Consider the following 11,620-nt stretch of genomic DNA (forward strand, 5'->3'; position numbering starts at 1 on the left):
GCATATCCCTTGGATATCCCCGTGACGATGTCTCTGACAACACGAAGCCTCTGAATGTCCCCGTATTTGGAAAAGACCTCTTTCAGCTTTTCCTCTGTCGTTTGGCGGTCGAGTCGGGATACGAACAGAGTGCGGTGAGGATCCCCTACCACTTCTTTGTTGGGGACATAGCGTGCCACCATCGCCCTCCACACGGCCTGGTCGTGAGGCTCCAAGTCTGTACCATCGATGCTCCCAGCTCTGAGAGGGTTGTACACAGTCGCTACAGGCGTCCACTTGTTCATCCTCTAACCCAAGAAACAGACATTTCAGTTTAGTTAAAGCAATGCAATGTAACAGTACACACTAACTAAAGGAGAAAATGAATAAGCATGGAGTAATTGTCATTGACAAAACGGTAGAGCTTTTTGCTTTGCTCTATGACCTTTTCGCACATTTCAATCCAGTTTAACTATGTATATTATGTACAAAGTAGCATAATAATATTAGTAATTTCAGTACACATTAATCATTGTAATTTATTTATTTTTTTTAACATACAATAATCTTTACCTTTTTACCGGTTGCCTACTTTTCCAATACAGCTGCCCTACCTCCTTTATGAATTCACGTGAAGGTAATGTATTCGCTAATAATAATGTATCTGATTGTTTTCAAAGCTCTGGCATTTTCTAAGTCTTGCCTAAGTTAAGAAATGGCTTCGACTGATTCCTGTGCTGACTTTTTTGTGTATTTGTGATGCGGACGACAACACGCAAATGGAGCTTGTATACACCTTCATTTTCTGGGTGGTGCGGCTATTAGAATAATCCGTGTGGAAACATCCTTTCAAGCGTGACAAATAGAATGTTGCCGATACTTCAAGATTGGAGACATAGTTTACAACCATGAGTTACTGTAAACTAAACGGTAAACCCAGTTCAAATTGGGTTAGTATTCTGCAAAACCCTAAAAAGAATTGAACTGTATGTGTAACTATGAGCAAAACTAAGAAAGCTTTTTTAAAACGGTGAACCCAATTTCCTGAAACACAAACAAGAGTTTCTATAGCAACCCGACACACACACAAAAAACCCACCCAAAAAAACATTGTTTTCAACCAGCCCACTGCCCGTTCTCATAGTGCAATGAAATAGACAACCTATCGGGATACAGAAGCTCACAGGTGGAAACCACACACTAACTAACAGGGGCTCGCCTTTACCTGCCCAAACCCTTTGGCTTTTGGTTGATTTAAACAGAACTTAAACCAGCATCTTATTCTGCGAGCCTGGTTGGCCCGAGGGCACGTCAATCAAACTGGATCTGGTCAAGTGAGTAAAGTTTCAGCAAAAGGAGGAAGTTCGATAGTTGCAGTAAAGGGTAGTACGGTTTACATCATGCAATGCAAGGGTTTTAATCACTGTTGCGATTGAATATATTGTGTCACAAACAGCAATCTCTGTATAAGAAACGCTGCGCTTTTTAACCCGTGCTGATCAAGTTAAATTAGCTCACTCCGAGAGTCGCGATGGAGGATCAAGACGCACCCGCTTTGGCGTTTGAAAAGGACGCTTTTGAACTGACAGTGGAAGATGTCTATGACATTTCCTATGTGATCGGAAGGGATCTGCTCAAAATTAGCAGTGGGGGCAAATATGTTTCTGACCTGCAGTTTAAAATTGTCCGGGTGCTGGAGGTGTTTGAAGCTTTAGTGAACCAGTCCAATCTGTCGCTGGAGGAGCTCAAAATGGAGAGAGACAATCTGAAAAGTGAGGTGGAAAGGCTGCTCGGAGACCGATCGAGTGACCCGCAGGGCACGGTGAGAGTTCAGTTCCACTGTAATCCATGCATGCATACATACATACATACATACATAAATACATACATACGATTGGGGTCCGTTTATCTGATAATCGTTTATCTGATTATTGACATGTTAGTAGAATATGTGACATTTGTTCTTAAGATACTTTGATACATGTTATGTATACATGTACCATCTGCACCAAGGAAAACAAAACGCTAAAACGTTTTGCCATTTAAGAAGACGCAAGCTGTTAGAGGTGACAATCCACCAGCTGTATGGCGTCATTACGTGTGTTAAACAGTGACGTCATTTTCACCCAGGATTTGTCAACTGCTTTACCTGTAAACGTTATTTAAGCAACCAACAATCCCGATTTCTATTCCACAGCAAGCTTTTGGAACAAACAAGCTGGTGATTGACCTGAAAGACCCAAATCGCCCCCGCTTCACCCTGCAGGAACTGAAAGACGTGCTGCAGGAGCGCAACCAGCTCAAAGCGCAGCTGCTGGTCGCGCAGGAGGAGCTGCAGCTGTACAAGAGGTAAGGGGGGCGTGCAGCTGTTATATCTCTGTAAGGGAATTCTGTAAGAACGCAAGTCAACGAGACATGTTTATTGTATAGCGCAAAACTAAATCGGTGTTTTAGCTCATGTCTTTATCAGTGTGCATTACAAGTACAGTTGCTTTATTGAGCTTTATTTTATATGTCGTTTGAAGACACGGGAGTTATTCAAACACTCCAAATTCATAACAGTGTAAAGCATATGTTTGTATAATAGAGCAACAAAAATAGAATTGCAGATTTAAAGAGAGCCGTTGGTGGGGTCTTTATATATTTATACAGTATAACAGCGAAGGTAAATGGCGTTCCTATATCTTACTATGCAAAGGAGGAGGTGAAATACCTTTTAGACTGTTTTCTTTCGTGGTTATACGGTGCGCAGTACTTTGCTCAAGAGGAGTCGGTAAACCAGTTTGGTGCGTCCTAACTTTGCAGCGGGATCCTCCCTCAAAGTGAGCAGCAGGCAGTGGAAGAGGAAAGGGCTGCCAGCACTGCAAGCAACACTAAAGAAGAGAAGACTGCAATAAGAAAGCTGTAAGTATCAGCTGTACAGGTATGCAGAAACTACAGACAGGCACCTGCTGTAAGGAGATGGGAGGGTCTGACCTACAAAGCTGCAATGCTGAACATCTGAGAACAGGGACATGTCTAACAAGAGCATTTCAGCATTCTCCAGGCAGAGCACAGATTGTCTGAATGCATGGTTAGAAATGGGCATAGGCACCAGGAAATATCTATTTACATAGTAAAGATCTGCTCTCAATAATTATTTTCCTAGGTGGCAACTTTAGGAAGATCAAGTAAATAAAAGGACAAAACAAGGTTCCTCTATCTATTGAATGAGAGGTAATTGTTTCTGTGAATGAGATTGCATCTTGGAGAGTGCAGTATTGAGGGCTAACACCATGAACTCGCACTAAAATGCACCAGGCCTGGGCCTTATTGCTGCTGTTTTCATTTAGCACTGAATAGCGGATGGGAATAAGAGTTTGGTTTGTGTAGTGGAATCCCTGTTTTACTATTTCTGTTGATGAATGACAGTGGACCCTATTCACAAAGTGTTTTAAAGAATGAAGCTTGAGATTCATAAAACTATGCTAGATTTTTAGATGACGTTTCAGCGTGAAGTACTGCTGATATGTTGAAATGGATGAAGGACTGTATATAACTGTAGTTTATTTTACTGCATTTGGAAATGACCAGGCATGCATGTTTGTTGTTTGATTTGAATTTGCATCAGTATTGTTTCTAAAAAAAACACTAAACTTTGTCAATATTAAATCTTTTCTTTTTTTTTAGGTTTTCTTTCAGTAGAAAATAACCAAATGAATGAACACTACAGAATTAATTCAAACACACTTCAGGAACCACCTGCATTACTGAAAAAGGGTTTGAGTGTTTTTATATCTGCAGATGAGCAGCGTGTGTATTGTTTTGACAGTATTTTATTAACATGTCTTATAATGTAGACCAAGCAGCAGACCAGGGTTACTATAACATGAATTTAAAGCAAATCAGAGTTGTGCCTTTCATCCATAATGTATTGCATTAAAATATCTGCCAGTTCACTTAAACAAATACAATTGATGCTTTGCCCTGAAAATATAAATGTAATGAAATTTTTATTTTTTTAACAGTGTATTTTTTACATTCTTTAAATAGTATTTTGAAAGATCATTAATGCTTTTCTTAAACTGCCATATAAGGAAGGGGATGAAGAACCACACCTTTTTTATAAAGTTGTGTTAAGTTGTTCTAAAATGTCTGTTGAGGAGATAATCTATAATGTTTCGGTACGCCTAGCTTGGGTGTTTCAAGTCTATTAGCACGTACTCCCTGCATTTTGTTTAATTATGTGCTTAAACTCGCAACACGTACTATTTTTTATGTTTTCTTGTACGGATGCTTGTGACTCTTACAATTTGGGAATGATTTGAGAAATTGTATACTTCCATTAACTTGCTATTGGTATGCCTAGTCTAATCATTGCCGATCACACATTGGTACAACAGTATGAATCACTAAAGGAACAAAGTGGATACAGCAGCTTGTGAAAGCCCTGTGCCTTTTAGTAACATAAATAGTGGGTTAGCTGCAAGCCCTAGATTATTGCTTATGAAAATAAACCAAACTCCAAATATTTCCACTCCATAATGGTACCATTACTTTCCCAATGACTGTATTTGGAAAGGCAGAAGTCTAGTGTTAGTACTTCAAACATCCTTTATACTGTTCTTGGGGAGTTAACTACAGTATGACATTGTATAATTACAGTATCTCCCTATTTTTGTTATTTGTATCGTTTTGTGGTACATACATATTGTAGTTCTGCTTACAGTAGAAATTTGTCACACTATACATTTGTTACAAAACAGACCTTGTAAGTTTCTGGTATATTTCTTTAAATGAGCCAATTAACACCTTGTCGTTTCCTGCACTGTTATGTTGATCATCAATTAGCAGGGTCACATTCAAATTTAGGGTTGTATGTTGCAACCGACTGTCAGTTTAAAAAAAACAAAACAAACTAACATCTTGCTTCCAAAAGCCAGCATACCAGATTTATTTAAATACTTTTACATAAAGCATTTGGATGTGAACATTTAATAGATGTGTATTAAGAGGTACAAAAGGTTTTTCAAGTTTTTAAAACTACACTTTTCATGACACAAAGTCACTTTCCAGTTTTTAAATGGAGTATGTATGCATTCATCAGCATTTTCAGTTCATGGAAGTTTCTGTAACATCTTACTCTGGTACCATAAATAATTATATTATTGCTAAGCATACAGTTATCTTGTCCCTCAGCTACTAGTATACTGAATTTAAGAAACATGTATGTATAATTTTTATTAATATATATATATATATATATATTATATATTTTTAATCAGGGGTTATATATAATATATAAAACGTAGTCCCATGCATTCCCATACTACAAGCACCATGCCCTGGATAGCATAAAATACTACTTTGAAATATATATAAGTACTGATGACCATGGGCGATCATTTAAGTTTTCTTTTTTATTTTAATAATTTAATCTGCAAAAAGCAATTTAAGATTTTAAAATGGTCCAATTCTTTAAAGTATGTAAGATCATTAGCACATTCCCTTCACAACATATTGGATTACAGCAAGAGGATATACATCAATGTTTGAGCCAGGGGTGCGCTTCAAGTGAGGCTTTGCTTCTGTCGCCATAGTCATAAAGCAACTCCTCGTCTTTTTCTATATCACGAGAGGCAACAAGTATCAGGTGAGGTATTCCGTTAATGTCGTGAAGTTTGGTTTGACAGTTTCCGTTTTTACTGTGGTTTATTAGTCGTCCAAGACGACTGGTTTCGTTTGTAGCATCCACGCTGGGAAAAGGAAAAAAAAAAGTAAATTGGTGCATTAAATAGTATAGCATTCTTTAGAAAAAAAACTGTTATTAGATACAAAGTTACCAGTATGTTTTAGTCAGGTATTGGAAGTAGTACATATAGCAGCCAGCAGTGGGGTCTTGTGCATACATTCCTTCTCTTTTCTTAGCATCCGTAAACTCAATAAGGTCTCCATGATACTCCACTACAAACTCTCCTCTCTGGAAAGGTTTAGTAGCAAACACGCCCCTCCCTTTTCCTTCAATGTGTTCAACCTGCAAGAGACACACCAATATATGCGTTACTGAAACGACAAAAAGCCATCTATTGAAAAGTAGAAGATCTGCTATTAAACTCTGTAGAGATGTTCGCATTTTTGTTAATAAATACACTTGCACAAGTGTTGAGACATCTAGTAAATCACGTTCTTACCGGATCACAGTTTGTAAACCATCTTGCATTCGCACTGTTCCAAAGAAAAGCAATTCTCCAATAGCTGCTGTTAAATATAGAATACATTACTTTAAAAAAAAAAATATATATATATATATACCTTCATTCCATCTTCTATCCCACATATGATTAATTCATCAATATGTTTCTTTTCCTCAAACTGCAGAAACAAAAATTATGAAAACATTCTTATGTTTCCCTGTAAACGAAGCGGCTCTGTACAATTTCAGGAAATTGTATAGAACATTCTAACAACAAGGGTTTGGCAAGAACAAGGGTTTAGTAAATAAGTAGATAAATAAAATACAACTCTGATCATCACAGGGTGTTGATTGCTGACCTGCAACTCTTTTTTGCTTTTCCTAGAGCTTCTTCTGATTGGGTAATAGTCTGTTACTTTCCGGTTTTGGGAACCTTTGCTCTCAGCTCTGCAAAACAAACAGTTAAGGGTGTCTAAACAGAAATCAGTAGTACTACAGTTAACAGTAAAACACACACAAAGCCAGTGGCCCACAATGAACTGGAATAACGGAATTATTCTCTTGTGCAGGTTGTTACACCCCCACCCCACACACACACACACCTTTAACACACATTCAAGCAAATCATTTTACATCTACTGTATTTGATTCTATAGTACTATGAAACTACTTGCCCTCTCCGTGCCGACTGTTTTGCTTTGACCTTGCGGGGAGTCTCTCTCTTCACATTGGATCGGTCAGCACCGTTTTGCGTAGAGACGTCTGTGTTGGAATGTACGGAAGCAGCTACACATTCTGTTTTACTTGCAATGACAGCGACTGCTCCGTTACACTGTTTTGCTTCCTTCTCTTCAAATTTAGTAGCGTCGGCATTTATAGTTTTCTTTTTCTCTTAAAAAAAAAAAAGACACAAAGTTCAAATAAAATTAAGTTTTACAGTAGAAGATACTAAAGAATGGCGGTACAAAAGCCTCGGTTTCATACAGTCCATAGTATAACAGAAAATACAATTACTGTTCAAACCTTGACTAGTGGCTTCTGAATATATTTAGAAAACTGGTGGAAAACATTGCACTTAACTGGCAAAAAGTCTTACAAGCTTAAACAAAATGGAGAACCTTTATACTGATGAGCGTCAGTCTCTGATTAACATTTAATAAGACTTAATTCAATTAAGGCTGCTGACTAGTCATGGGAACATCAACTTCACTCCAAAAAGTAAATCATGTGTTTAAATTAAATGCAATATTTATATATATATATATATATATATATATATATATATATATATATATATATATATATATATATATACACACACACACACACACACACACACACACACACACACACACACACACACACAAAGGCTACAATCCTAGTTTAGGCTACACTCTTCACAGAATGAGACTACATTTCTCTGACATACACATGTATCTGTCTCTTAAGAAACCGATTCTGCGATGGGAGTATTTTCCAGCAGTGCATTACAAGTATTACAATACTTTCAATACGCCCAATGAAAATACGTACCTTGGTCTTTCTTCTGCGTTTCATTTTTTACAGCACATTTTCCTAGACACATTGCTTCATTACTAGGAGTGGTAGAGTTTTCATCTTGAAGTGGGCAGCGTTTATTACCAGACTTGCTTGGACTCAAGAAACTGCGTATTGAAGGATGGCCATTTAAAATGATATCCTGTTTTGACATGTGGAGAGACAACAGTAGTCTTTGTGAATACAAAATAAAAATAAAACACATTAACTGTATGTATGTGTGTATATAACATATCAAATACAAACGTTTCCCACTGTTATTTCACTAATGCATACAAAATGCACACATTTATCAATGGTAGTTCTTCTCCATCCCCCTCAACCCCCCCGTGGGGACAATGGTTTTATTTCATATGCATACTTACTATGCTAAAGATTTTGTAACTAAAGAAAGAGAGTAAATCATGCAGTTACATACTCATTAAGTGGACTTTTCAGACATTAATCTTAATTTGTTACGCTAAAGTTCTTGTGCAGGAAGTGATTATTTCACTTAACTCCGAGTAAAGCAAAGCTAGAATAACCACTTTTTCAAGCTGCATCATAACACAAGACAGTAAAAAAAAAATGTAGTGTACAGTACAGGTAATCACTGTTCTATATCAAACCACGGAGGTCTCAAATGAACTCCAGCGACATGGAAGAAACCACAAACGATGACAACGTTGATATAAACGGTACTGATGTATGCAGGAGTCTACCTACAGAAGAACGCCGAACTTGGTTCCAATTGAACTGTTCACGTATACCGCCACCACTGCGGATTAATTAAACAGGCATACAGAATTACACAAACAAAAAAGGCAAGCGTGAGACCAATACTAACCCAAGGAAAGAATTCATTTTCATGTAAAAACCCAAAGTCTTGCTGACACTCCAACGGAGTCAGAAACATAAGTTCAATTTAATAAAAACGGACCTGAAGATAAACACACCGCGACAAGAATACAATTCTGTTTTGAAATGTGGCCAAATCATTTAAAAATTACACATTAACAAAAATAAATACACACAACACTAGGCCTGAATTAAATTTGTGCACATCTAAATTTAGGACCTACCCGGTTCATTTCGGGCGTGTTTTCCTTTGTCCCTTTCTCCTCTGTGGTCTGAGTAGCGTCGTCGGCTTTACCTTTACTGGGGACAGAGGTGCTCGCCTTTCCTTAAACAAAGGTTAAGACATTTCACACAGTTTACAGTGAACTACTGCGGTGTACTTTCTTCAACTAAAACAGTGTATGCAGTCCCTCTCCTCCGCCATGTTTGAGACCCAGTACAATAAACCACGTCACATTTAAAGGGCCTTCACTGCACTGCACAAGAGTAACCCGTTTACTATACTGCACCACAAGAAACATTCAAATTAAATGTTACAAAAAAACAAGCACTGTGTCAAATACTGCTACAATGCACACCTATTTTGAATTATATTTAGGGTAGTTTACACTGAACGCGTATTACTTTTTTTTGTCTTTCCAAGACAGCATATGCATGGACAAACAGTGACAAAGAGAGAACAACCACTGTGCTTTCTGTACTGAATGGTACTCAACCCAAACTGAGCAGCGTGGCTTGCATTGTTCTACAGTTTCCAATATATATGGAAAGAGTAAGGGGAAACACTGGGGCAGTAAATTTAAAACAAGTTAAAGGCGGCGTGACTTAATTAAGCAAGTCCTCCTCAGTGAAATTCTTAACATCGTGCTGCTGATTTGAAAGTGTTCATTTACAGTTTTGCAGCTTCTCTAAATCAAACTAACAATTGCTTTTTATTAAAGCAGAGGTTCCACTGATTTACAGGCAGACCACCTTGACTCCTGTAGTCCACTCCATTGCATACGTTTAACCTGCTTTGAGCAGAGTCAATTCAATAATGAACTAGTGAACAGACAAGGTGCACCAAGGCTGCTGTGCCCTGCAATAGTGCCTCAATCACTACCTGTATTTAACAATATATTAAATTAAAACTATTGGTAAAACAATGCTATTGGTAAAAGATCAAACTTAAATAAGCGTATCCCCAACAATCCACACATCAGAAATACCAAGTGGCAAACAATCCCAATGCTTTTTAACCACCTAATGCTTTCCAACACACCTAGTTCACTTTAATCAAAGCCAATATTAAAAGGGTTTGGATACTGTCTTGATGCTACCACAATTGAATATATCCACAAAGCCATGCTTTACTATTAACAAGGTGAGAGCACAAAGCACTGTGCCTGTAGAGCTGTAGGTGTTTTGCAAAACTAGTACTTCAGGCAGTGTGCATACTGATCAAATAATACAAATATACTGATGACAATTACGTGTCAACTCAGTTTCAGCAAACAAGACTATATTTGTGGTCAACAGAACAAGAACTGCTTATCACAGTACTACTGTACTAGTTCTTTGTCACATCAGGGCAGCCAGTAGCTGTTCTCCAGCAAGCTGGAGAGGCGCTGTAAATTGTTTATACATGCTTCATAAAACAAGACCTTTGGCTTACATTTATATGTAGATATACAAACGTCACAAACCTCAAATGCAACATGCATTGGATAATCTGGAGAAGAGGGTGAGTTTATGTTAAAGCCATTTTAACAATACTCCGTGTAATACACCCGCGTTCATTTACAAAGCCAAGGACATATACTGCGCTTGTTGAACTAATAATACCGTGAGCATCAAGAAAAAAAAATTGTATTGTAGCAACAATCCATTTGTGCTAAGGTATGTTTTAATGTAACTTTAAATGGACTGTAATGCACGTCATGTTCTACCATTCTTAAATCATATAAATGCTAATCATTATACGTACTTACCTCTTGCCATTGCAATGAAATAACAAATACAATTTTAATACTGCAATTTAAATATGTTATCCAGTTTTATTTCCATTTACAGGTATATTTTAATATTAAAATATATTTTGTACAACTTTAAAAAATATATATACACAAATCCACACGCGAAAACCCTTACAGACTTTATCTGACTGCGGGTGATAAATAACCCCGTCTCCGCTGCTCTTATTGGATAGTCGTGTAAACCTGACGTCATAATTCGTCATTTGGAAACATGCCCGGCTCATTCTGATTGGCTTCGAAGCGAAGCGAAGCCTTTTTCAGAATCGAGGAGAGGCCAGTTTGGGCTGTTTGAATTTCAAGGCTGACTCGGATTGGTTAGAAGCGACAGTGAAAGAGACGCGATAAATTAAAACCCTCATGTCAGTCTTCGAAGCGAATACACTGTGTCGGTATTTGTAATTAATTGATCCGTATATTGAATACATATTCTGTGTCCACAGCTTTTAAATGCAAATAACAATAGTCGTACATAACTGTATTCTTAGTGTAAATGCAACTGAGTATTGAATATGTGTGCTGTATTACTGCAAGAAATATATATATATATATATATAGGGCAGTGTCTAAGGAACTGAACCCAAACAAATACCGTTTTGCAACAAACAGTTGTCTGAATGTGTTACTATTGTTGCAACTGAACACGTTGTCTTTTTAGTCGCTGTGACTCACCCTGTCACAACTTTAATCACCAATTACTGGTGTACAACAGCGTGGAAAGAGCTGATTCTTTAGCACAGAGCATTTTAAACAGCACTTCACTGAATCTACTGTTTTATAAGTCCACTGTTTTATAACAGCCTATAGGTGTTATGGTTTTGAAACATTTTCATTCATTGATTAACTATAGATGAGCAAAGAATCGCATTGGTTATGTAAACCCAATAGTTGTGATTGCCTTGCCACTGGTGTTCCATAATAGGTTCCTGGTAAATCGTCAGGGAAACCAAAGTTGTTGCATAAGTTGTCAACATGGAGCACTTGTGTTATGAGGCCACAGCAACAAGCAAACACGTGATAGGGCAATGCTTTTCTTTGAGCCTGATAGACCCAAAGGCTTTAT

The 11,620-nt window shown here is 37.6% G+C and overlaps 2 protein-coding genes across 2 annotated transcripts; one reads left to right on the top strand and one right to left on the bottom strand.

The window, feature by feature from the left end:
- The first annotated feature begins 1,105 nt into the window (after positions 1-1,105).
- On the top strand, positions 1,106-5,210 carry LOC121296853 (RILP-like protein 2). Its single transcript, XM_041222719.1, has 4 exons — positions 1,106-1,801; positions 2,177-2,328; positions 2,785-2,883; positions 3,649-5,210. Exons 1-4 carry the CDS (start codon positions 1,511-1,513, stop codon positions 3,668-3,670), a joined length of 564 nt encoding a protein of 187 aa, XP_041078653.1. The 5' UTR covers positions 1,106-1,510; the 3' UTR covers positions 3,671-5,210.
- A 110-nt stretch (positions 5,211-5,320) lies between these two features.
- Positions 5,321-9,147, bottom strand: LOC121296780 (N-lysine methyltransferase KMT5A-like). The gene is made up of 7 exons (XM_041222556.1): positions 8,770-9,147; positions 7,685-7,850; positions 6,826-7,042; positions 6,511-6,598; positions 6,271-6,330; positions 5,802-5,992; positions 5,321-5,714 (listed from the first exon to the last, which is right to left on the bottom strand). Exons 1-7 carry the CDS (start codon positions 8,776-8,778, stop codon positions 5,504-5,506), a joined length of 942 nt encoding a protein of 313 aa, XP_041078490.1. The 5' UTR covers positions 8,779-9,147; the 3' UTR covers positions 5,321-5,503.
- Between the last annotated feature and the right edge of the window lie 2,473 nt (positions 9,148-11,620).

This window comes from Polyodon spathula, chromosome 22 (genome assembly GCF_017654505.1).
Source record: "Polyodon spathula isolate WHYD16114869_AA chromosome 22, ASM1765450v1, whole genome shotgun sequence".
In the NCBI taxonomy this organism is placed as follows: Eukaryota; Metazoa; Chordata; class Actinopteri; order Acipenseriformes; family Polyodontidae; genus Polyodon; species Polyodon spathula.